Raw genomic sequence first — 27,716 nt, forward strand, 5'->3', positions numbered from 1 at the left:
AAGCCCCGAGTTCTACGAAGTCCGTCTGACGTCGGTTGAGGACCGTGAACCTCGCGCAAAGAAGTGTGTGTGTGAGTGTGTGTGTGTAATCCCTCGCGCAGAGGGGCGACTTGTTTACAATGACTAGTCGAACGTTTCCCTCATTTTGGGACCGAGGGAGGACCGAGTGTTTATAAACCGCTGTTGTGCGGCTTCTCAGTACACTTTCTCTCGCAGTCATGCTAGACTGATGAGCTGCAACGCCCTTACGTAGATACTGTAAATAAACCCATATTCCTCGTTTTCGATGAGAAGCAGTCCTTCCCTTCAACAACGTCCTCAGCGTGGATAAGTTGGACGACGGCATGGGCCAGCTACCTTCTAATTCATGCCCGACTCCAATCCTGACAACTGATTACGAGCGCTGGGATTCAGCCCCCAATCCTTACAACGGGTATTCCATTGCATAATAGACGCTTCCTTGACTTGTCTGAGGAACGGCTGACGCGGTAGAGCCATTGTGCTTGCTACTCGAGGCTCGCAAGAAGCGGATCCAGGCCATCCAGCACTTGTAGTTCACCTCGAGCAGATGACGTCTGCATGTCATTTATCAACACGCGAATGACTTTATGGCAATTATGGCAATTACTTGCTTGTCTCGACCTCGCACGCGGTCTGTGCCGTCATTGGTGCGTCGGTAGTCCACCATCGATCTTTGTTTTGCTGGAGGACTTAATGTCGGAAGAGCAGGCCAGTCGTTTGCAGTAGACGTACTCACTGCGTCACCAGAAACCGTGTTGTTAGTGTGGGTGAGCGCCTTGGGAGCACCAGCTGCAGGAAGTAGCGTCTGTCTTACGACGGTATCAGTACTTCTAGTAGACGAAGATCGTCTGCGGTGACGGCGGGCGAGACGCCGTCGCACTTTGGCGGCGGCTTCTCTGTGAGTTGAGTTGTCTCTCGCCATTTGTTTTAGGACTTTCAGCTCTGTCTTGTGTCACGGGCAGTCTTTCGACGATGCTTCATGGGGACCAGAGCAATTGGCACACTTGAAGTGAGTCGCATGGCAGGCATCAGCGCTGTGTTGCTCAGAACACCTCGGGCACACGGTCGAATTTTTGCATATGCCGCTGATATGCCCGATCCTCAAACAATTACGCCACTGAAATGGTCTTGGAACGAACGGTCGCAGTGGATTACAGAAAAATCCAACTTTCACGCGTGACGGCAAGCTACCTCCCATGGAGGTTAGCCTTACACAGCGTGATTCTCCTACGCGACGGATTTCAGTAATAGTTGCAATATGCTGTGGCGGGTTTAACAAAAACAGGCAGATCGTTGTTGTTGATTAACTCATCGACATCATAAATTACACCTGGTGTAGTATCGTTGTCATGTCAATTGTATGTATCAATGAAACATGAAATTCGCTACCAGGAACCAACCGTTCTCTCCCATCAAATGAATTCTTGTCTGTGCTCCCTCAACATTGCGCCTAAACTTTCTTTGTTGCCTATTGTATTTCTTTCTTGTATTATAGTGTATTATTCACTCCTGCTATAGCCCCACCAGGGGCTGCAGTATGTGTAAATAAATAAATAAATGTGGTATTATGGTGCGAACATTTATCTTGCCCAGCATTTTGACTGTACTCAAGATATCCAATGCTCCTCTGTTCTTGACATCAACCACGAGAATGTTCTTACGGATGTTAATTCTCACATCCGTAATCTCATTCGGAACAAGAGCCTCCAGCGTGACAGATATGGCTTGCCTGTTTAGCCGATTCAGGTCATCGGTCGGCGTCTCGGGAAGAAGAGGGTGGTATGAGCCGTGTCATTGGCCTTTGCCGCCACCGTCGTCCTTGTTGAAGACGAGGAGGCAGTGACGATTCTCCTCTTTCCTTTCGCCTCACAACTGTCAAGTAGTCACCGTCATCCGACAGATCTTCTTCAGAAGCAGAGTAGTACAGCAGGGTGTCCTCGCTGCCTGTGTCGCTCATGAGGTGATTGCGCTTCCTCGGAGCGCTTGACGCTGTGACGTCGGTCTCCTCCGGACGTTTGGATGACTCAGCTTCCATCGCCGAAGGTGTCGGGAGCGGCGCCTCCCGAAAACACGCAAAAATACTCGTAAAATGAGAGCAGGGGAAAACGAGGTTCCGCACAAGAGCCACTTCTTCCCTTCGACCGAGATTTTCGCAGGTACCCTATGGCCTATTCAATGTGCGCACGGGTGAACAATGGCCATAAAAGTAACCAATGCACAAAAAAAAAAAACTCAAGTACACTACGTGCAAGTAAGGTGTGGTCTGCGGTGCACCTCTAACATGTGGCCGACGATACAAAGAACACTGGGTCGAAGATTGAGAAATGGTGTCTTAATGACAGGACAAGAGAGCCTGCAGCATACTTGAAAGCAACCTTCATCCCCCTCCCGGGAATCTCGCTTTTCATCGAAGCCACTGTCATTACACCGTATAACATTACAACATCAAGGTTGTAGAAAAATTTTGACGCAATGTCTATTTACGGAAGCGGGCAAATATGCATAAGTGCACGATCAGTACTACGCACAAAGAAAGAAAAATGCTGCCTGAAGAATACCGGTCTATCAGAATGGGACATTAATTATCGACGTGACAGAAAAAAAAAGCATAAGAAACACTGCATTGGTTGTCTCGTGGTACATAAAAAAATTGCAAGACAAATGTTAAACGTTCAATCGCTAGTCCAGCGGTGTGTCGTCTTCCCCTCTGTCTGTGACAGTGCTTTCAGGTGGAAAGCCTTCTAGCTATGCGCAACCAACGAGCTCAAACACTGTATTCGTGTCGTCAACGCATATAATAAAAATACATTTCTGTCAGTATTTACGACGTCCCCCTTGCCCGCCTTAGAGCCGCCCCTGCTTTTGATATACGAAAAAGACCAACTATAAAGAACAAAAAGAAGATTCACGGCGCGGATACACACGAAGAGGTAAGGAAGAGACAGGAACCGAATTCTTAGCAGCTTTCTCGGTTTCTTAATCCCAAGGAGGAAGTTTCATAATTAAGCGGTGTGTCTCTGAAACAACATAAGCTCTCACTTTCACTGCGTTGCACTTAAGGGGATGCCGGGAATGTTCAAAAGATGGGCGCAAAAGGCTTGAACGTGTACATTATGAATTATTATTTACAGATGGAGATGAAAACCGGAAGGCCAAGGTTTTCCGTACTGTTGCGGCGTCATGGATGGCGATTTGAGTCGCATATGCAGGTATATATTGAATTTCCGCCGAGTAAAGCGTCTGGCGTATACATCGGCGCTGGTCCTTTGTTTGCGCGGCATTTCTCGCGCCCGTGCTTCCTCGGCGCTGAACCCTTTATTTCTAGATGAAGCATCGTGTGTCAACTCACGACAAACAATATATCCACAGCCGTTCCTGCGGTAAAGAAACCTTCGTCCTCTTCGCGAACGTACCGGGACAGCTGGTGTCGTTTTCAGCATGCGGACCCTTTTGCGCGAGTTGCGACAGCAGTGAGCTTGCGACACCGGACGAGCTTCCGCTCGTGCGTCGATGCTTCGAGATTGTGCCGCCGCACTGGAACTGGAACTTGTGCGCTGGAAAACTTGTGAACCGCGCCATACTGCCTGTTAGCACACACGTGCCGCTTTTTTACGCGATCTGTGATAAATGTGGTGTCACGAAAACTGACAGTTGCACCGGCCCGTAACGGACAGCCGTTTCGTTCGTCATTCACTAATCATGCCGTATTTCCTTTCCATTCTGCAGGCTTTTACGTGCAGAAACCACGATTTAATCATGAGGCACGCCGTAGTGGGGGTACTCCGAATTAATTTTGACCACCAGTTGACCTTTAACATGCCCCCAATGCACGGGATCCGGGCGTTCTTGCATTTCGCCGCCGTCGAAATGCGGCCGCGCATGTCGGGATTTGACCACGCGACCTCGTGCTTAGCATCACAGCACCATAACCTTGCTAAGCCACCGCGGCGGGCGCTTATCCTTTATGCTTCTATATAAAGGCTTCATCGTCAGGTGAATACGTCGACCGGAAGTCACCGCTGGTAGAGCGAGTCCTCGGTAGTTTTAAAGGGGCCTCAATTTAGAAAATAAGAAAGGCGTCTCGCCAAGGCTATCGTGCTGCCCGACGCCGGCGAACCGCGTGCACACCGCGCGTAGCACGTCACCTGCGCTAGCGTAAACAGCGCGGCCGGTCGCCGTTCGCAGGGGGGGCCTCCCCCGCCGCAGCATTCGCGAAGGAAGGCACGAACTCAACGGCAGCGGAGAACCTCCGAAGCGGTGAACGACGCCTCGCGCTCTCTCGCCGCTCGTCGACCGGTTTCCCGCACGCTGTCGTGTTTCTGGGCCGCCACGGCAGAGGCGACGCGGCCAAAGCGGAAGCGTCGTCGCATTCCGACAACGGGAGCCGTGCCTGCTGCTCGCTGCGCCGTCATCGTCGTTGCTACCATGGACGCTTAGACGCCGGCCGCCCCCCAAAGGAGTACGTACGAACATGCCGTTGCGCTGCTGAGAGGTTGCCACGGGCAGACCTACCTCTGTCAAGACGGTCTTGTCATCCTTGGCGCGACGCTATAAGTACAAGCAAATCAAGAACTTCTGGGACGAAGATAGTGTCCCTACAATGTTAGGTTACGTTTTGTAAAAATGGTATCCCTTTTATACTATTACTGTCACGCCAAAGGCGACAAGGCCAGCTTGAAAAAGGTGCATGTTTACTAAACAGACGACAACATGACCACTTTATTTGACCAACATGACCAACAAACAGACCACTTTATTTTTGTTTCATGCCACTGCAACTGTGTGACTTCCATCGCTTGGCGTTACACTTTCGGCAACTTGAAGCGCTGAGCGCGGTTGCATGGATTCACTGTCTGCGACGAATTCAGGCGCGTGTTTTCTTTCCGGACAACGGGAACATGCGAGTAACAGTACCAGGAGCAGAAGTTGCTTTCACTATGAACATTCGAATGTGAAGAGGCTCGCAAGGTTCCAAGCCAAGGTTGTTAAACTATGGTTGGCGCGAATATTGCAAAGGTTCTCACGTCAATGCTTGCTTAGTCAGAGCTGGCCGTGAGGCATTGTGACAATTGGTAGAATTGTTAAACTATGGTTGTCACAGATATTGCAAAGGGTTTCATGACAGTGCTTCCTTAGTCAAAGCTGGCCGTCAGGCATTGCTACAATTGCACCGCATATTACGTCCCTCTGCGCAGAATACCTACAGAGTGATCACCTTACTTCAAGGAGTACTGCAGAATCTCCGCCACGGAGATTGTCGACGGCTCCTGAAGTGGAGGGGCCCGTAGACTTTTGACAAAGTCCGCACATTGGTTAAGATGTGCATACTTTTAGTGTGAGCCAAAATGCTCTCTTCAGCTAGTTGGCTTGGTGCAAGCTGCAAATGGCACCGAAGAACGCGTACGTTTTCACCATACGGTCCTCCTATAACTTCTCACCCGTATCTTTTCTGGCGCCCCTCTCAAGCGAATGTGAGCGTCGGCGGGACGGTGCAGCCACGTGCGAAGTTGTTGCACCCGCTAGGCCACACATCAAGCAACACAAAGCCTTCCCGCGCGGCTCTTGATTGACTGCTGACGTAGCGTCGCAAACCGATAGAGGCGTTATTAGACGCACCATAGTGTTGGCCCCGGATTAGTTTTGTTCTTGTAAAGTTGTTTAACGTGTGCTCAAAGCGGCGGCATAGAGAAGCAATCTCGTTTTCCGCTTACGCCATATTGCGGCCGCCACGGCCGGAAATTGAAGCTGAGGACACGTGGTCAGAAGCATGATGTCAGCCACTGAGTCACTCTGGTAAGAGGCGCACAAGCACAATTCTTAGAAATACAGGTGTATAGTGGAGATCATATCGCGGGCTGTGCGCATATACAGGAATCAACAGGTGCCGTTCTAAACATTCCCTTCACTTTGGCGAAGCTCTGCAAAGCGCTTCGGCGTCAAGCTTTCGTTGCGGTCCGGTGGACGTGCGGCCTCCCCGACCATGAAACCAAAACGCGTGTCCTCGAGATCACAGCAGCGTGTCGTCCCTGCAGTTTTTGCTTAGCCGTGAAGGAAAATCGTCACTCTCGCCCCGCACGCTGCTGCTGCGTGCGGTGCTTGCATCATTGACGGGTTCCTCGTTGTCACTAACCGTGAGCCGTGTTGAGAGTTAGCGAGGATGGCCTCCTAACGGCCTCTGTCATGCTCCGCTGCGACAAACGGAGAACGAAGGGGCGGCTGGTTCACCATTTTGAAGAAGAAACGGTGCCTGGACGACGAGACACGAGGGAAAAAACAACACGAACAAGCCTTGCGTTTGTCTGTCCTTTCTCTTCTCAGCCTACACAGCTGTTCTCGTCTCAATGAAAGAAAAATACTTACTGGCCAGCTGTAACGATGTATCCCTACCCTGTCGCTCTATCTCTGTATCTTAAGGGGAGACGAAAAGAAAATATTAAGTCAAGGTAGATTGATATCGTGTGTTTATAAAATAGCGAATAGGCAAGCGTTACCATTCGCATGACAAGGCGTGTGGTACCCGTAAACGACCAGAGTCATCGGTTGTACGAATGAAGCACGTGAAAGCCAAGTCAGACAGCCCCGTTTAGTTTTACTGCCCGCATTAAATTTACTTTTTTGACCAAGTAGATGACCTTGAATAGTTGCAAAGTAGGTCAGAACTCGAAAAGGGGTCACCTTTCGCTCCAGTCAGTAATAACGCCTGGCTAGTGGGTGAAAAATCCCCTGTCCGGTATGTATCCCGCCGGCCGCAGCGTCAAATATCGACCAGTTAATCAATCAGTCGACTAATCAATACGTTTTATAATTATAGACTTAGTGAAAGAATCATTACGAGAACTGCACTTAGACTATAAATATATGGTTTTGCCTACCATAGGTCCAAAGACGATTATGATGAGCATTCGATCGACTGGCCTAAATTTGTCAAGTCCATTTCGCGGGGTACGTTTGTATTCGAAAACTCCAGGCGATCACGAATAATTGCGTAATTATCTGCACCGTGTAGATTTCTTAAAAAGAGGAACCATCTACAGCACTTGGCGTTATTGAGCATGATATTGTAGGTTACGCTCGGTAGGCTTAATTTCACAAGCAGAGCCACGGCCCAACGAAGGCTTGACGCAGTTGCGCCTCGTTTCGACCAAGTAGAAGAAGCGCGTAGCACTGCCTTTATCATCGCTTAAGCATTAAGGGAATTGTAAGTAACGTTCGACACAAGAACGTACTAATTTATGCAAAGGCATTGGAAATGCGCAAAAATCGAAAAGTCTTAATTGGTAGATTCTATATACACATAATTGGTTTTTTATAATTATTATTTCACACGCTGACCGAATGTGCCCTTACGCCGTTATATATTATTGAAATCATCACATTTTTTACACGCGCTATTCTTATAGTTTTAAAAGGAAAAGACAAGGACAATACTTGATGCAGAATAGGCCTGCACTGTAAAAGACAACACAACTTGACAATAAAGATAGCACCCTCACAGGGCCAGTAACCGAAACGGCGTGTGCTGGTCATGTTCATTCAAGCAAATGTGACCTTACAACGTTCGTAGTCGATGGAACGAAAACAGGAAGAAAAAAATACAGCACGAACTCTAGTGAAAACATCGATAGTCGTAGGTAAACCCGGAGCCTTGAGTAGCGAGCCTGTAACTTAAGCGTCGCACTACCCGCAAACAATGAAATTGGTGCGCCCTTCCCTGAGAGTTGCGCAAGGGTCAACCAACGGCAGCAAGCTTGGAAGGGGGGGGGGGAGGAGGGGGATTCCCAGCCTAACAACTGAGAGACTGGAAAGTGAAGTAGACGGACTTCCTTGGTTGGTGTGTGCGTGTGTGTTTCTGCGCGAAATGTATCACTCATTTTAAGCGAGTCTGGTGTCCACCATGAACAACTATGTGTTAGAGGTAACGCCTGCGAGTCAAAAGGTAAGGTCGATTCGTTGTACATTGCGCTGCTCTCTATTTAGCTAATACGATTTAGTAAGAGATATTGCTGGTGCTGGGTTAAGTTATCCCAGCGTTGCAGATAGACTGAAGGTTTCTACACTGGCGATCTTTCGGCAGGTATAACTGCAGGCTTAATAAACGAGCACACCTTAATACGGCACTGCAAAACAGACACAAGACAAGTGCAGACTCGCAACTGAAGTTCATTAGAAGCATCGCGCGTACATATATGCAGGCAAGCTAATTAACGGAAGAGTTTCCTAGCAGAAAGAACGAGGTGTATGGGTAACACTTATGAATTGCTGTGCAGTAATGAAATGTTTTTCGAAAGAATGCCGTGATTTGTTTTTTGTTTCCTTTCAAACCTTTGCAAGATGACAATTATATTCGTGGCCCATTATGCGCAGTGAGGTCTACGCACTTTCCATGTTTGTATACGTGTACACCGTACGCTTCGAATAAACTTTAGTTGCGAGTTTGCGCGTGCCTTGTGTCTATGTCACTGTTCGGCCACCCAAGGCGTGGGCTTTTCCTAAACCTGCAAGTATGAACCAACTGGCCCAACAACACGTTCTAGGTTTAACTGCATCAATGTCGCTGAAGAGCAAAAGGTTCTGCTTGGAGACTGCGGCGTAAACGGACTGCACACGCTGATGTAGACAATACACCGTCCCCTCAAGGGCACTGATCCTATATATAGGAGAGGGAAGCGTCTCGGCTTCTGTACTGAAGTTTCTGGGTCGCGTTCAGTTTCTGGCTGAATGGCAACGCTTACCATAATTTGAAGCAGCGGGATGAAGTGCACTAGAAGCCATGTGGCGACGTCATGGAGCTGACGGCTCGCGGATCTTCAGCGCGTTGTCTATTGGAGTTTGTTTACTCCTTTTAGGCTCTCATCTGCAGGTGACGCGCAACCACGGGTCGACTTAGCAGCGACAACCTAACGACGGTGCTCGGGCGGAGCAAGTGCCACCAACTCGCGTAAGGCTAAGCCCAGCAGAATCCAACAACTCAGACCTTATGAAGGAAAAAAAGCAACAATATAAATAAAACTAGAAGCTCCGCGGAATGTGATACAAAAGCTTGACACGGTCTGCGGCGTCTGCTCATAGATGGCACTGCAAGTAAAAGACCATTGATCTACCTCGGTTGCGATGAGAAGCGATGTAGAGGAAGGATATTTTTTAACATCCTCTAGCGGAAAAACAAAATTTATTTCTTTATAGCAGGTTTGCACGGCTAGTTCCGTTTGTATGAAAATTTGCACGCTACTCGGTTTTAGTCTGCTCGATTTACCTATTTAGTCAAGGAAAGCAATATTGCACCTCGCTGCGTAAAAATCGAACAGAGTACGCTCGATCCTGATCCATCTCGAATTGCACGAGTACCACAAGTAAGCTTTCTCACTAAAGCCATTCTCTCTCTCTTTCTTTTTTAAGCACTTGTCCTCCACATAATGATATCCTATTTTTTTATATTTTATCATGGCGTGGCACGTGGATAAAAAGGGGTGCTCCTCATTTGCATGTCTCTTCTTTAAAATCAACGTTTTGAAATGTTATCATCGATAGGATCAAGACGCTGTAAAACGCAAGAGCGTCGGCGGGGGCTAGTGATTTGTTGGCATCTTGATGGTGATAAACAGTGCTCGAACAAGGGATGTTGCTGTAGCCAAAATTTCGACAAATGCACTTGTCTTTGTCAAGGCAGCAAATGCTCTCCTTGGTAGCGTGCATGAAAGCGTATACTCGCCCCCACCTCACTGAGAGAGGAGGAGGAGAATAAGCTGGTGCGTAGAGTGACGCGTACACTATTTCTACGCGTCAGCTTAGCAAGTTAAGGACAACGAACTTTTAAAGGGTGGAGAGAAAGCTGGTTGGACGCCAGGTTAGGGACGCATCGACTTATCGTTGCAAACAGAAATTTCATCCAGCTATGTCGACCAGCCAGCTCGCTTTTTCTTCCCCTCTGATTTGCTTAGCAAGCAAACACTGCATGCAGAGCTCGCGAGAAAAAGCAAACTGCAGCGTAACGAATAAAAAGAGAAACGCTCCTGGTCCCTATCACCCTGCCTTCGATCGAAAGTGCTGATCTGTGCATCGACTACCGGCGAGAGAAAGCTGACCAAGGTATAGTTGCATGGAAACTTGAAATAGTAGTGGAGTAGGGCCGGGATAACGTAAAAGAATTCCACTTGTAGCCCATACGGGCTGGGCCTGAGTTATTTTGGTCTACCAAAGATGGCTACTGGCGAATTCGGAAGAAAAACAAATTCAAATAGTTTTACGTTATCCCGGCATAGGCTGAATACTATGCGACGGTAATTTCTTCGGCTCCCGAAGTCTGGCAAACAATTTCGTCACTTGTGGGTGTTTTACTCTCCAACCTCATCGTTACGTAAACGAGTGTTGTTGAAGCTTCTCTGTAAAACATATCCGATGTACGGAGATGTTTCACACAAAGCACGACGTTTGAGGGCTATGTGTGCAATCTCTGCATTTTCTGCTGCGTTCCAAAGTTCGGGTTCTTACGGGAGGGTTGTAACTACGATGCGGAAGTCTTCGACACTGTCGCTAAAGGTATATGTGTCTACACCTGGGCCATATTGCCTTATTCTTATCTAGTCTCTGTACCCCTCCGAGGACATGGTTTTCAAGAGACTAGCCATAAGTCTTATCATATCTCGCACTAAGCTATAACGTTAGTTTGCATTTGTTTTGGTAGAGGTCGCAAACACCGATAAGAACTTACGTTTATTTATGTTGCGAGAGTCTCTTCGTTTACAGCTTTATGTTATGCACGAAAGAGCCAGTGGTCCACCAGAGGTCACGACCTTCATTTTAACCCATGGTCCTTGAAATATTTATAGCGGCAAAATATAAACCTCTGAAGAAAAGAGCGCACGCGTTTAAAACATTGGACATCCTACAACCGAAAGCTCCCCCCAAAATTTCGCCTTCAGATTTTACGACGTTCAACAGAAAATCAGTAGATTTATTTATCGATCAGCGTTGAGTATTTTTACTACTGGCTTAGGCAGCGGAATGCAAGACCAAATACATAATTAGAAGCAAACACGACGAGCTGCCGCTCACCGAGTTTTATAACGAGAACCTGTATGTGAACAGTTCAAAGCTGTTTTTGCTGTGTGCTTTAACTCGTACTCAAAGCACTGTATACGTGCCTTTCTGCATTCCTCCTCCAGGAGTATACGCCCGCGACATCGTGCTTTGCCGCAGAGCGCAATAGTTACTCAACCGCTGTGGTAGGTAACGATAGAAAACGAAGCAACAGGTCTCGAACACGCATCGCATCTTTCTCGTAAAAAAAGAAAGTACGTTCTAACCAATGGCGCTATCACGATTATTTTCGTTTCATTGCTGTACACGTTCAAGGAATTGTGAAGAAGACGATTAAAGGTTAGAATAATAGATTACGCCTTCAATGTACCAATGCGTTTGGCAGGCATTCTCAGATAATGAACAGCAGGTTGCCATTATCCCTCAAGAGAAAAGTGTATAATAGCTGTGTCTTACCAGTTCTCACCTACGGGGCAGAAACCTGGACGCTTACGAAAATGGTCCTACTTAAATTGAGGACGACGCAACGAGCTATGGAAAGGAGAATGATGGGTGTAACGTTAAGGGAAAAGAAAAGAGCAGATTGGGTGAGGGAACAAACGCGAGTTAATGACACCTTAGTTGAAATCAAGAAAAAGAAATGGGCATGGGCAGGACATGTAATGAGGAGGGAAGATAACCGATGGTCATTAAGGGTTACGGACTGGATTCCAAGGGAAGGGAAGCGTAGCAGGGGGCGGCAGAAAGTTAGGTGGGCGGATGAGACTAAGAAGTTTGCAGGGACGACATGGCCACAATTAGTACATGACCGGGGTTGTTGGAGAAGTATGGGAGAGGCCTTTGCCCTGCAGTGGGCGTAACCGGGCTGATGATGATGATGGTGGTGATGATGTACCAAAAGAAGTTTGTCCTACTGTGGGTGGAAGCACGGTAAACAGAAAATAAAGCAACAAGTAGCGACGCCACTTAAATTTTCCCGCACCAGCTCCTTCTCAGATCCTTGATTTTGGCAGCTACTTACCCGTTTATCGATAAAGAAGAGTTCCCGTTACATTATAAGGTAACAAAACGCGAAACCTAGCAAGTTCGACGAAACATTTTTTTCTCATCAGGAAGGGCCAAAATGTGCGAAAGCCTTGCGAGATACCAGGTGTCACACCGACTTCAACGATGCCATAGCATTGGCGCAATATTCAACAAAAGAAGGAAATTCTTTAAGGCAGTGGTCGGCATTAGTTGTCTCCGCTAGAAATGATTCCTTCCTAGACAAAAAAGTTCAAAATGAACTTCCAAGAACAATTAGTATAACAATATAAACTGATTTAGTGTTTCCCTTAAGCGGTCCGTTTAACCACTCTTAAGCAATTAGGTTTCAATTAGGCTCTGCGAAACTGCACAACCTTCGTGAAAGCTGCAGTGTTCACGTAAAAATAACTTTAAATTCATCAGTTGATCAATCAGAGCAACGAATGCGGGGGCTAGGTTCATACTCTAAGCATTTTTGTGAGGTCAATTCTGACCTGGCGCGTGCCTTCCACTCGCCTATGCGACATCGATGAAGTTTCGAGCTCACAAGACGCCCGTCTCTGGGGCAAGCTGCAGTGCAGGAAGCACACAACAGCCTTTTGCTGCAGCAAAAATCCGGAGACCACTGAGGACATCCTAATGGAATGCGAAGGCATTCACCCATGAGACCAGTAGGTGACGTAGGCCTTCCAGAAGCGCTTGGATTTAAAGTGGACAGAAGCATCAACCGGTCAACAGTCGAGATAAGCTAGACACATTTAGAGTATATACGGGCAAAGAAAGCGGGGAAGACATTGACACGATCAGATCCTTTATAGGCATAGGTAGCGGTACATGACAGATAACTTTTGATTAAGAAAAAAGAAATGAAGTGTGCACAAATGCTAGAATGAAAAGCATGTATAGCATACGTGCTCAAGTAGGCAAGGTGACTAATTGTCACCGCAACGTTTCAAAGTGGACACCAATAAATCAGCAGCAGCAGCAGCGGCGGCAGCAGTCGATAACGACCGCGCATGAGAAAACAGCAAACAAAGCAGAGTACAGGTGCCAAAAAAAAAAAAGAAAGGAAACTGTACGTAAAGAAGTGCAGTACAGGTTACTGAAGGAAAAAGCAGGTCACTAAAGGAGAAAGGAGTACGCGGCCACCACCTCCAAGCTGCGGGTTGAAAGCCACTGCAGATTTATCAGAACTCTTTGCAGGTCTATATAGTGTAGTCGTGTAGAAAAGGCACAATAACACAAACTAAGATGACCACACAGGGCAATAGGGTTATTGTGATCTTTTCACTATGTGGTGGTCAAGAATATCGTAGCAAAGTGGGCAGATCCCGGAAAGAGTTTATTTCGAATTTAGCCTAAGCAATGGAAGTCTCAAAATGAACACTACAGATTATAAACAAAGGTGCCTTCAGCAATGCGGTGTGTCGCTACATTGGTTGAATGCTAATCGCACTGACGTCGACATTCATCGGAAGATGGGTGCTGCCAGAATTTTTCTTTGCTACACTGTGTTGGCGACCTCGCGAAACATAAAGGAAAGCAGTGAACGGCAATCACCTCTAGCGGTGCTAAAAGAACGGCCGAAGTCACGACGCTCACTAGTGCCAACACACCCCCCTTAAACCCGGATACGGCTACGGCTACGGCTGAATTGTTTTCAGTGTTTCCGGGCGACAGAAGTCTTCCTGCGTCCTGCCTTGCACCCTGGGAACGCAACGAGACACGGCCGCTCCCACATTCCCATCGCAAGATAGCAAGGAACCACACCGACGCTGTCGCGTGGCAATACCGAGAGGGAATTCCGGTGACCGAATGATTTCGCTGCTGCCGCCAAGAGAGTTGCTGCCCTGCAAATTAATGCACGTAAAGTCGAGTAGTACGGCAGCTGGGACAGAAAAGACCAGCCTCGGGCACGCTCACCTGCCTCTAAAAATTACATGAGATCGGGCGACGGGAGGAAGGAGGCTGTTGAGAGTCGGAACGACCAACCAGACCACTCACTCACTCACTCACTCACTCACTCACTCACTCACTCACTCACTCACTCACTCACTCACTCACTCGCTCACTCACTCACTCACTCACTCACTCCTTTATTTATTTTCAGATTTTATGTTTGTTCATTCAAGAAGTCAAAGGTCCTCCCATGGGCCGGCCACGAACATCCATGTGCTTAGCAGCAGCACATGAGTGTGGCTGTGTCGTCGCGGTGCCTAAGTGGCTATGGTGCTCTACTGCTGAACATGATGCCGCGGGTTCGGCTGCCGAGCATGGTGACTCATTCGGATGGTAGCGGAAAGCAAAAGCACTCGTGCACCCTGCTTTCACCGCACACACTCAGCTCCATATCAGGAACACTTTCTCCCACCGTCGATATCTTATAGCTCGTGCTTTAAGATATATTAATATATTCTGGTATTTTACGTGTCAAATCAGAGATCTGGTAATAAAGCGTTCCGTAGTGGGAGACTGGATTGATTTTGACCATCTGGGGTTTTGTAACGTACACCCAATGCATGGTACACTAGACTTTCTTGCATTCCAACCCCCACCTACATGTGACCGCTGCTGCGACCGGGGTCGAACCCGCGACCTCGCCAGGTGCGCTCGTGCACTGAGACCTCAAACCCATTATGTGTTAGTTTTTTATCCGTATCTATTGCATCATTTTCGACGTCGATACACACGCAAAAGCACTTTCGCGCGCTTGCCTGCCACCGGCAGGAGCCAGCGCACGGGTCATGAGACCGCTGTACTTTGCCTTCCATACCTCTAGACCCGAACAATAACGTGCGAGCACTCGTATCTGCCTGGCCTCCCCCATGTCTGCGATGGGAGTCTCGTTATCTTCATTGCTCGCGCGGTTATTTTTCCCTACAGAGTTACGTCGGAAGAGAGCAGTGAGCGAAGCGGAGGTTGCCCTATTTCTCGTCTTCTTTTTTTTTGTATCACTAAACGCATGTTTCACTTAGGCTACAGGACGGAACACGTTAGAAAGAGCGCGCTTCCGCTTACCAAATCACTTTTCATGGGGGGAAGGGAGGGGGCACACTAATGTGTTGGGGCTCGCGAGCCCTAACACAGTGGTGAGCTTCTCGAACAAACAAACAAACAAACACAAGCAAACAAACAAATAAATAAATAAATAGATAAACAACGCGCTCAATATGCACTAGTACACTGAATCGACGTCCGAGCTCACTAAAATGTGTTTTGCTGCAATATACGCCCCCTCTTCGCAGCCTGAAAAAGGCCATGGTTCAAGTATAATGCCAGAGACCTTACTGCAGTTGCGCAATACACCCAACAAGAGAGAGAGCGAAGAGGAAGAAGTCGCGGCAAGGAGCAGTTCCTTTGCTGGGTTTTTGTACCCCTTTCCGCAAAGCTGAGAGCATTGGGCTAGAACACAGTAGCTGAGGGCGACCTATCATATTTTCTATTATTCCTCGGAATTAAGCAAGCTTTGAAACAGCACATGTCCTATGCCTTTCTGTGCCTGTGTATGAAACTGCGCCGCTGCTGCCGCGCTGCTAGTGTGTCAATAGCTCCGCGTCCTCATGCGAACTCCGTTGATCGTTTGCTCACTGCGGTAGTAGCTACGATAAGACAGCGTAAATAGCTTTGTATAATGAAGGAGACCACTTCGTCACCTGCTCGTTAGATATACAGTAACGCCCGTTCATATACGATCAGATCGCGATGCCGTGCGCTAGAGACGCTCTTGCACCGTACAATCGGCTACGGCTTTCGGCTTGCAACCGAATAAAAAGAAAGTTATCGCTTGACTTGTTAAAGACAGCAATGCTGTTTCATTATTTCCTCAGGAATTTTTTCGTCGCATAAGAATTTTCGCTAATATCTCGGTCAACAGGTATCTAAGGAAACGTTACTGTGCATGGCGTAAACGACATGAACACTCAAGCCGTTCTGCACATACGCGACGCCCCGTCCTCACCGTTTGTACCGTGTTATCTTGTGGTCATTATGCGATAGCATTTTACTCGTACAATAGCACTTCATGGAGATAATTCTGCAGACATATAGAGTCGGTCGAAATACAATACAGCTTTCATACATATTACGAAAAAAGCATTTGATTCAGTAGACACACAAGCAGTCACGTAGGAGTCGCGTAATCAAAAAGTACAGGAAGCGTACGTGAATATCTCAACAAATATCTATAAAACCCACTTTCATCCTCTAAAAGAAAAGCGGAAAAATATCAATCGAGAGTAAGCCAAGGAGACACAATCTCTCCAGTGTTACTCACTGCATGCTTAGCAGTATTCACGAATTAGATTGAGAAGGATTCGGAGTGAGGATCAAAAGCGAATACCTCAGCAACTTACGGTTCACACATGACCTTTTCCTGTTCAGCAATGCTGGGAATGAATTGCAATAAATAATTGAGGACCTTAGCCAAGAAAGTAAGAGTAGGGTTGAAGATTAATGGCGCAGAAGAAAACGTAATGTTCAATAACCTGGCAAGAGAACGAGAATTCATGACTGGCAGCCTACATCTAGTATCTGTGCAAGGCTGCGTCTATCTGGGTCGATTACTCACAGGGGATCCGGATCTTGAGAAGGAAATTTACAGAAGAATCAGAATGAGTTGGAACGCATATGACAGATATCACCAGATTATGACCGAAATTTTACTATCCTTAAAGACGGAAGCATACAATCAGTGCATTCTTCCGGTGCTAACATCGGGCAGAAACTTGGAGGTGAACAAAGACGCCGGAAAAATAAGGACGGCATAAAGAGCGATGGAACGAAAAATGTTAGGCCTGAAAGACCGCTGTTTGGATCAAAACAGCAAACATGAGTAGCCGATATTTTAGCTGACATCAAGAGGGGAAAATGGAGCTGTACCGCCAATGCGATGCGTAGGGAAGATAACCGCGGTTACAGAATGGGTGTAAGGGAACGGAGACGCAGTCAAGAATGACAGAGAATTCGGCGATGTGATGAAAATACAAATTTACAGACATAACTTGGAATCAGCTAGCGGAAAAGGCTTTAGAATGTCCTCAGGTCTAGAGAAAGAAAGGAAAGCATGAAGTAGTAGACGCGTTCACACAGGTCGGTGGATCTCGAAAAGAACAGTAATGCTGCAGGGCATTCTGCAGTGGCATTGTGCCGCGTCGACGTTAGATAAATGCAGAAATCTCCCTCTGGAAAGCTGCCTGTGGCTCAGCAGAGGGCAGAGCGAACGCTTCTTTGCGCTGTACTGTGAGCACTGGCACAGGATATGACGGTTAGTTTACTCGTCACGGCAGTGGCTACAGGCTGCACAGTCGGCCATGATCATGCGGAACGCGCAGACATGATGTGTAAGGTTTACCACCGCAAAACAACACAATGACGCCGTGGTGGACTCTGCAATAATCTCGACTACTCGGCCATTGTGAAAGCTCGCCCAAACCACGATGTGTGAGCGTTTCGCCCCGTCAGAATGTGGCGTTGTCGCTGAACATCAAACGCGCGACCTCGTGCTCAGCAAAACGATACACTTTGTTCCACATCACGGATGACGGGGGCGCTTCCTACGTGCAAGCACTTGAAGACGAGCTTGCGAGTCGGCATGATGAGTCGTGAGAGTTGCCACCAGTTTTCCAGTTTCGACCGGCATAGCAATACTGTTCTTGTTCGTTTGTTCTTTTATTATATGATGTGTAGATGTTGGCACCTTTCACTGGCGCCGGCTGCGTCTTTTCATATGGAAATACATCCAAAGAAACCATAGAAATAATAAAGAAAGATCACATTGGAACACACTCAAACATTCTTTCATTTATTTATTTTCATGCTACAGATTCAATCCTTTAACCGGTACGTATTTGCGATATTTCCTATCCTTCTTGCACTATTGAAGAATTACGTCACATGAACACATCTCAAATGAATAAAGCGAATAAAGGGCTTAGAAACGTATAAACAGATTGAAGTAAGCTTATGATCTTTCAAACACAGATATTTTTTTCAAAAACTGCAGTAGTTTTGTGCATTCTGGTGTCCTCATCTGTAGTGCGTGTTCTGTCAAGGTACGATGTTTATGGCGGCTATTTTCATAGTTAGCTAAGATGGCTGATGAAGATTATTATTATTATTATCCTCTATTATGGCATGTACCCACGAAAAGGGATAGGCCAACACACGCAATGTCCCGGTGATCGTCGTATTCTTCGCTAGTCCAGGAAGGCGGCTCGTAACAATGTGCTATAATGTCGTTCTCTAGTACTAAGCTAGCTCTTACATAAGATTCCCGAAATGTATTCCGGTTTTCAGGTGTATAAAATGTGAGTATCTTCGACAACAGGTATACGGCACGGTCAGTGAATGCTGCTTTTCTCTAAGATGAACAGAACAGCACTGTGTGTGCTCTGTCTTCCTTCTATGCCCCTTGCCTCCATGCTTATTTTGCGTGGATTTCAGTGCCGTTAAATGGAACACCCTTGCTCGCCCTTTACAACACCCCACTTCACTGCGGCTTTTGACGCACACGGTCCCGTGTCTTCAACAGATACGCAAGCACGTTTTCCGGAGCAATTCGCCAAAACACGTTTATGGTCGAGCGGGCGCCGAACAAAAAAGTGGGCATTGCATGGCTTCACTTAACTGACCGAGTATGGCTGGCGCGTCCTAATGCTGCACCCCGCCTCGTGATAATTTTGGACGAGCGGTCGCGCAAGGCCACTTATACGCATACGTAGTCGGTGTTCAGTAGACCACGACTTACGCGTTCGAATCGGCGTGCCATCGCATCCTCCTAGGCTGAGCACACTTGCAGTTCACTCGCCCACTGATGAATACTTCACACAAGAAACGAACTGCGTGCGCGGAACAGCTGTGCGCGAGATGCCGCGCGAGACAGCAGGCTTCTTGCCAGACGATTACAGCCGCCAATGCATGCCCCATCCGTCTTTCCATCCGCCATTCCTTTTTTTTTCTTTTCAAGTACACACGTGTCTACAAGATAGTGAGAGAAGCCGGTGGCAGCAAACAACGCTGTATTAACACGGAACGCACCCACCGCTGCCTTTGTGAGCGGCCCTCGCTGACGCAGATAAGCAGTGGCTAGCGCACAGTCGCGCGTTGACAGAGAAAATGGGGGGGCGCCGAGAGAAGAGCGTCATTTATTTGCTTCCGCTCAAATGCCACACGGCGCGCTTCAGGCGCCGCCATGTTTACCGGCAGATCTCCTCCGGGTCGCAACGCCGATCGCGACGCACGCTCGTAGCGCCGCCGATACATCGCGCGCTTATGGACTACAGGTGACGCCGCCGGAGCCGCACACGGGGGGCATTCCCGACAGAGGGACCAGGGTTCGCTGCCCTTTCCTGACCACGCTCGCCTCTTCGCGTTTTGCCCTCTCCTACCGCGCTGTGTTCTTGAGTGAGAGAGAAGAGTCGTCACCTTTGCAACTTTTGAGCCTGCGGCGCCGGCTGACAATGAGCGTACCTCGTGGTGAACCGAACGAGGATCCAGGAAGCATGAGGCTCGTGAGTGTCCTTGGAGGATTTTTATTAGTTTCTATTGGCATCATTTTCCTTACCCTTGAAAGGGCTCATATGAGTAATAAATGGAAGAGTCGGAGAGGTCAGGGGACAGACGCCAAACCGTCGGCAATTATGGGTGATGTCACATGGCGTTCTAGAGGATGGTAATAAATATACTTTGCAAATAATAATTGCGACAGGCGACATGACTATATAGCAGCGCTCTACATTATGCGAATCGAACAACTAAATGCAGGAAAGCGAGCAGCATTGGAGTGTTTTCATTATTTTTTTTCCAACAATATCGATGCTTTGAGGTCATTTTCGCTTGGTTGCTGTCTTCGGTGGCAATGGACACAAAGGAACGGCCAATGTTCGAGTGCGCACGATTGAATGTTTGCGTGAAACCACGTACGTAGGTACACACTCAGCGCTCATCATTTCTCAGAGGCCTTTGCAGCGCATCAATCTTCCAGGTTTTGACACGGCTCCGCTACGAGTTTGTTTGTTTGTTTGTTTCTTTTTTTTAAGCGTGGGGGCATACGCGAAACATGTGTCGCAAATCAAATACGCCTTTTATGTTTTTTCTTTGTTTTTCTTTTTCTTTTCTTTGTTCGCGTGAATACCAGCTGGAGCGATGGCAGTGCGTGAAAGCTTATGCCAAGCTCTGGAGTTATGCAGCTTCTTACTATCGGCACTTTTGTCTCCCCGTTTACCAGATTTGGGCATAGACTATATCTTATACTGAGGCTACTAAGCTTCATTGTACTATAAACTTGGCTTTTTAACTTTCCTATACCGTTGTTCACTACTTTGGTGAAGCGCTTGTTTGTTTGTGAAGCGCTCACTTTATTATTTAATTCAACGTCGACATGACTCCGTAGCGTCTTTGTCGCTTTGTTTTTTTTTTTTTGTCCTTGTTGAAAATTTTGAGTTTTCTGTTCCCTTTCTTGTTCCAAGTTCTACCTTTTTGTCCTTATTCTGGTTATTACTTCGACCGAGCCAACGCATGTTGTGAAATGCAAAGTGTGGTCATCAGCAATTATGTTTATTTCTGACTTGAAGATGTGTTTAAATAACGGCTTTCTTAATTATTTACCCTGGGTTCAAATGTTTTCAAAAACTGAGCATCTGTTATGCACTCAATTTTTTGCTTTATTTGACATGGAGTAATATCAATCAGTTTGTAGCGGCTCGACTACCGCCTCCAAAGTAGGCAAAGAAGATGGGCTCATGTGCAGGTAGCGCGAGGATAAAACACAGTTTATTTCTCATCTTGGATTATTCATTCATTTTCCTCTTCGTATTTATTTATTTATTTATTAACTAATTCATTAATTTTTCACTCATACTACCACCCGATTTGTGGCCTATCTCCCATAGTGGGTTTGTGCCATTAATTGAGCATTCATCATCATCATCATCACGCTAGCGCGCTAGACCTGAGCGGCCGCTCAGGCTTCAGGCGCGGCCGCTCCCGAGGTCCCACTGCGCCATTGCTGGACGGCCTAAGTAAACCGCGGCTACGGCGGCTACCTCTCGCGCCGCCCTCCCACAAATTGGTGACCCGGACGACTGCGTCCACCCATGCCAGCGTCAGCTCACCGACTCTAGCAAGGCGAGTGACGTGGCCTCACGTTGCCCGGTTGACGTCCCGCGGTTGTAGTGTGTCCGGGAATTCTACATCGACATGCCGGACATCTGGTTCATCCAGCTGGACAGCCATTTCCTTCTCAGCAAGGTTCCAGGCTCCGGCTGCGTTCCAGGCTCCGGTTGCCACCCTTCGCCCCGACTTCTACGACGACTTGCGGGCAGCCGTCCTTGCTCACTATGTCACCTCGAGCGCTCAGTCACAACCGCGCGCACCATTTGAACTGTCGCATCATTCCGCGTCTTGTCCCACACCGCCTGCCTCCACCCGTGCCGATCGTCAGCAGGCGCCGGCCCCAGCATCAGACCTCTACTCGGTTCGTGAGTCTCCTTCCCAGCTCAAAGTCAGCTGCGCGACGACTCTTTCCAAGGAATTCACTGGGCCAAACGTAAGCGCTTTCGGCCTGTTCTACGGCCCGCCGCTCTCCTTCCTTGGACGTTCCCGCAAGCTGTCCGCTTTCCGTTCGGGGGCACCTCACTCATCACCGATACAGAGGCTCTCCCACCAGCTCCACCAGGAGCAAATGTCACTCTCGCAGGCACGGCGACGCCAGAAAGCACAACTTTCGCGATGCATTCAGCAACCACCGCAACCCTCATACTATCGGCACTCGAGATTTCGCCGCAAGCAGCAGCGGGCGAGCCTTCCGATGTTCTGTGTTCGCATCTTCTGCGGATGCATGCATGGCCTACCAAAGTTTTGCAGGGGTCTCAATAAATTGTTGCAAGTTATCGTTCGTGTGTCTCCTGTCTTCTTGCACCATCCTCGTTTGGTTGTGTGCTTAAAGTTTTTTGTCATGTCTTCCCAACACACCCAAATAGCCACGCTATTGGTCATTCAACATATTCACCTACCAGTGTCACACGGCATCACACGCTAAATCTGAGGAATCCGACAATGAGTTCTTGTAGTAAGGTCAAAATACAAAAACCTGCACCGCAACAAACAGCAGATGAGACAATGCGAGAGGGAGGCGTATCTGTGACGCTGTAGTGCCTCGTTTTATCAGAAACCAACTCTTGCTTTGCACGCTTTCGGACGTCCATATATATATGCAACCAGGCTTGTGTAAACATGTCTCACAAGGATGTAGAATCCCGAAACATGTGACCGCCGATTTCGACGACTATTGTGAGGTGAATAAGCATAAGGACAAGAAACTTTTAGTTAACAGTATAGCTTTCTTCGAATAAGCGTAAGGACAAGAAACTTTCAGTTAACAGTATAGCTTTTTTTGACGACTATTGCGAGGTGAATAAGCATAAGGACAAGAAGCTTTCAGTTAACAACATAGCTTTTTTTTTCTGTTAAGCCAAACATGCTATACTACTAGTATAAGCATTTCACATTGCACACACTATCGCGACTTGAGTGCTTGGTTTATTCATTTTGCGATAATGTAAATACTGACAATTTTCTGGGCCGGCTTTTCAACAGCCGAGTGTGAAACCAACAGATAAAAATGACATGACGATAGAAACACGCACACACAAGCGAGTCTGTCGCGTGGACGCGTTGGAACCGATCACATGCGTGGGTTTTGTGCTAACAGCCGTTGCCGTGTTTCCCTTTCACAGTAGAACGTACACGCGCACGAATAAGTCGTGTTGCGCAGGTTCGACCCATCGCTGATCGCTCAAGCAAACAGTAAAAGAACAAATCGGTCGGGTAAACTTCACCTGGGAATGTAGAGCGGAGGTTGGCAGCAAACAGCCCCCGACTTCAACCATCAGTGTTCCATGAGAAGAGCTGCATTAGAAAACCGCGCAAGATGGAATAAAATACGAGGTGCATGGGGAGGTCGAAGTACATCATCGGCATCATTCTCTTTTAAATCAACTGAAAGACAAACCTTATTCGAGAGATGCGCTATCTCTATTTCCTATAATGTCGTAAACAACAATATTCCTGCACATTTCTTGCTCTCGTGGTCCCGTATAATCCTTTGCTGGCTTTACTTCGAATCATCCGCGCCTTTCAACCTATTTTGTCACCACAAATACTGCCATTTACCCGCGGCAGGGACTTCCATTTCTCCAATTCGCAGCTGCGCTCGCGTCCTCTTTATCTCCGAGTGACATGATGTGATTAATTTCACGTCTTCTTGATCTCAGCTAGGATACCTCTCATCCGTGTTCTGATCCTTAATACACAATGTTGTCCTGAAGCTCGCTCTTCGCTTCCGCTCCGTGTCCAGCACCGCACAAGTAAAACGCGGCTTCAGAAACAGCGCAATTGTGCGTGTTATTAAGCCATATAAGAATCGTTCCCCATAGACATATCTACGAACAAAAAAAAAAGATAAACGAAACAAGAAACAGAGGGAAATATCTTGTGGCGATATACGCTCAAAACGCACATAATGTGTAAAAGGTATAGACAAGGTGCTTAACGCGCTTTCAAGCATCTACTTCATATCTTCTTTAAATATTTTTCCGGTGTGTTCACAAACTCAATGATTTCGAGCTCAGTGGCCGTTTTGTTTTGTTACTGTCTGAGACACCAGTTGCATCTTCAGGCAACACGCAAAAAACATGTCACCATTCCAAAAGCACCTCATACGTTTCTTTTACACACTTCCTTGTAGTTCTGAATACTGAAATTCCCGCCTATACAGTCGTCAGACCAAAAGTCGGTCAACACGCTATATATTTACGTTCGAGTGGCCTAGAAACTAGTTCTTTCATACGTTCCCTACCGCCTCTATATTTTTTTTCTTTTTGGCGCCTTTGCTTTGTTCGCTATTCTTTCCGTCTTCCCCCCCCCCCCCCCCCCTTATCCTTCTCCCTGTGCAGGGTAACAAACCAGCTCTTACAATTGACCTCTCTGCCTTTTCCATATTTATTTACCTCTTCTCTCCCTGCGCAGCGTTCAAAAGCACGGTCGTGTTCTCAAATAATTAAATATCGAATGATAAAAGCACGTGTGTGCTTTTGGTACGTGTGTATGCGATTTCACCAAGGCTATACGGCATCCATAAGAGACATTCTCGTTTTCATACATCACACACCAAAAGTTCGCGCACCAAAGTTAGCGAAACAATCGCACACCAAAGTTCAGCATGCAGACCAGCACAATGAGTAGCGTTCGCGCGAGACATTTATCTGATTCGATTTGACCTGAACTTGACGGATCACACAACAATTCTAAAGTGCGAGGCGTGACACAATGACGGAAGGGCAAATAAGCGCTTAACCAGCGTAAAAAAATAAAATGTAAATAAAGATTCTTTTTTTTTTTTTTTATTCTCAGCAGGCGGGACAAGACTTGACAGCTGTGGCATTAGCGCGGCGAGATTCGCATCTGATGAAACATCGCATACGATGACGTCCATGCAGCGCAGCCGAAACAGAGGGGTGCACTTCGGCGGGCGTGGAGTGCGCGCAAAAATGTAGTCCCTTGTTTTGACTGCCCTTAGCTGAACACGCGTTGATGCGGTGCGCTTAGGTTGCATGCACGTCTACTCTTTTTCCGGTAACCTTTACAGCGGCGCATATTTGCACCTACACGAGTTTCAATAAATGACGGCGTTACCAATGCTGGTCGCGCTTTTTGCTTACTTTCATCGTTTATATTTACATCACATATCGGGGCAAAATCTACAACGACAGTTTATTTGTATGTGCAGCGCTGGGCGTCCTGTTACTCCCGCATGACGCCGGGGGGAGGGGGGTGGGGCGGTTACCTATCTGTGGTTCCTGTGAATTTCACAAGCGATGTTAACTTTGTACATGATCACCTTTATAAACTAAACCGTGACAAGAGCGTGTCTTAACATTTTATTCTAAAATAAATGAAATGGAATAAAGTTAATCACACAGCATGACAAATTCTAACGATATTCACAAAAACAGACAATAATGACTGAAAATAGCAGTCAGGAAATGATGAACACTCGAGAACATCCCAACTCGGGCATGCGTCTCTGAATAAATTGCGCGCCTTCATCACGGCAGTACAATTTCTCTAACGATCAAGTTTCCTTCAAACTGGGCGAAATCGCAACTTTCCATGATTCGTGCGCTAACGTAAAAACGTAGGCAGAACGCATCTTTTGGGTATGATTAGCTATGTTAATGCGATTAGTATTCAACATGTAATGCGTATGTATTTTGACGATGATGAATTTATTATGGGTAGAGATATTAATGATTATAGAGTGCCTGTTTGGGCACGACCCATGCTCGGCAAGGCAGCAGCCAGCACATTAAGAAGAGCGGCGCAAAAGCGGACAAAAGTGGCTGAAGTATGCTAAGAATCCCAATCGTATTAAAACGTAAGGACAGTGACGCGAACACGAATAAACCTTGTCTGAACGAGTAAATCTAAGTCAATGTCGCGTGTGACTTCGTGCCATGCGTTTTAAATAAACGCCAGTTGTGAGTCTGCCCTTAACTGATTCAGTGTTTCCTGTCCCCATTTACGTATTATGCTTGCGCAATAATTATGATCAACTTGTTTCAACATGTTGCATCTACAACTGCGTTACGACGCATATCCATGCTTAGGTTCGATGACACGCCTTAGCTGTACGATCGAGATAATGTCGAATCGAATCCAACGGTAACGTATCCCCGTAGAGCCAACCTTGGGTTGATACCTTTGGCGCCGCTGTGTGTTGGGCTTGTTGGTAGGCGAACTCGGATAACATTCTTGTGCATGCAGACAGAATTTATACTCCATGCCTAATGACCGCTTCATATGACTTAGTTTAAACGTAAGGTATTGCCGCGACGGTCATGTCTGTTCATTGTCGAGCGTGCGGATACGCACCCTCGATTCATGATTGCGCTGTTCTTGAAAGACACATAGATAAGGACGTGCGTGAAATTATAGAAGCAGAGGCTATCAGGCGGAATGGTGAAACGTGCATCAGCGCTGCGCCTGCTGACCTGCTTGATAACGAGACGGCCTTTTCGAAAAGAGCGGTTTGGCAATTTGACCAGGAGTGGCGAGGTTGCGCATGGACTATATGCGCATGGATTCTCTCAGAATAATTGCAGTTAGCGCATCGTGGTGTCTACGTCTCCCTTTTGTCCTTATCTGCACGCGCACACATGCTATTCAAGTTTGATATCTTTGTAGGCGATAACTTTGTAAGCATCACGCAGCATGTATACCATGTTATGTGGTAGCACACACATATTTACGTATTAGCAATTTACACATGTACATGTGTATTGTTTTTCTCAATAGATTTCATTATTTTGTCCATACATTCTTTTTCCTTTCCGACTGATTTTCTTCTGGTACCTCTTCAAACCAGCGTGACGCGTTGGGCGGCGTCCGGTAACTTCTTTTTCCTTCATCGTCGGCTATAACATGCGCGCACTCAATTGCTGCTATGCGACACGCTTGACGCGCAGAGTAAGCGGTACTTTTATGCAGCATCAAAACGTGTTCAATAACAAGACACGATGTGATTGTCCATGTGGTAATGCACCACAACGGCACAGTACGATGAGAGACGCGCAGCGAATTTCGGTGACGAACGCGTCCAGTAACCTCTTCCTTCATCGTCGGCGACGTGGTGCGCGCACTCACTTTCTATAAGTAAACTGTTGTCATGTGTTAAGGCAGTAGCAGCAGCAACAACAACTGTTGCTATGCGAAGCGCCTATAACGCGCCAAACATCTCAAGCGCCGACTTGCACGAATTTATTCCGCCTCTTCAGGCATCGAGCTTGTATGCTGGAGGACTATAGGGTTCGAAACGTACCCTCGGGCATTTATATTTGTTTATTTTATTTATTTATTTCTAGTGACAACTAGTGACATCTAGTGACCCAAGCTGGCCATAAACGGCCAGAAGTTGACATACCGCAAAGTGAAGAAAAAAGCCAATGAGAGCTATCGCTTTAAAAATAATTCAAAACAATCACAATGAAGGTTTAACATAGTGTGGTCCGGGTAAAACTAAAGGGTACCTTAATATCAGATTTTTGACAGCCATGCATGAATAAAACTCTTCGATTTTCTGTGCCCCGTGTTTGAATCGCCCTGTTCTCATTTCACTTGCCCCCGCTGACTGCACGTCGGTACGTAGTACTTCAACGCATATGCGATCGCCCACTCGCATCGCATACCAGATATTTCGTTTTGTATACGCAAGTACTCTGCTTGAACTGTGCTAATACTAGCGTGTCTATGCCCACCCAAATATACTCCGCATCTCTTAGGTATACTTTGTGGCGCAAGATACATTTCTTGAAAAGGGACAGAAGAAAGGAAGACAGTGAAGCGCCAAGTCCTTTTGGAATACTCCGCATCGCGTATGCAGCTGGTGGTCCGGCAAAGTCTTTAAAGCGAAATTATGCATGAAACTGCTTTGTTTCCCGATACGGATGTGTCATAATATCATCGTAGTCTCCTCTAAATATTACTTGCAGATGTGTGGCAAACAATGTAGGTCTCTCTCTCTCTCTCTCTCTCTCTCTCTCTCTCTCTCTCTCTCTCTCTCTCTCTCTCTCTCTCTC

At 47.1% G+C, this 27,716-nt stretch overlaps 1 protein-coding gene across 4 annotated transcripts in view; it reads left to right on the forward strand.

Moving 5' to 3' along the window:
- Nucleotides 1-27,716, forward strand: part of Eaat1 (Excitatory amino acid transporter 1) — a 76,245-nt gene that overhangs the window by 22,189 nt on the left and 26,340 nt on the right. Inside the window, exon 1 of one of the 4 annotated variants that reach the window (XM_072285599.1) lies at nucleotides 4,400-4,480. The exons of 1 other annotated variant lie outside the window; for it this stretch is intronic. Coding sequence is in view for 1 of the 3 variants with exons in the window: in XM_050186458.3 (XP_050042415.1) it covers nucleotides 19,245-19,592 (348 nt within the window). In the remaining 2 variants the exon portion in view is untranslated. Of the gene's footprint in view, nucleotides 1-4,399; nucleotides 4,481-19,147; nucleotides 19,593-27,716 lie in introns of those variants that run through there. 2 more of the 4 variants (XM_050186458.3, XM_055075468.2) reach the window with 2 other exon arrangements.

This window comes from Dermacentor andersoni, chromosome 11 (genome assembly GCF_023375885.2).
Source record: "Dermacentor andersoni chromosome 11, qqDerAnde1_hic_scaffold, whole genome shotgun sequence".
Lineage (NCBI taxonomy): Eukaryota > Metazoa > Arthropoda > Arachnida > Ixodida > Ixodidae > Dermacentor > Dermacentor andersoni.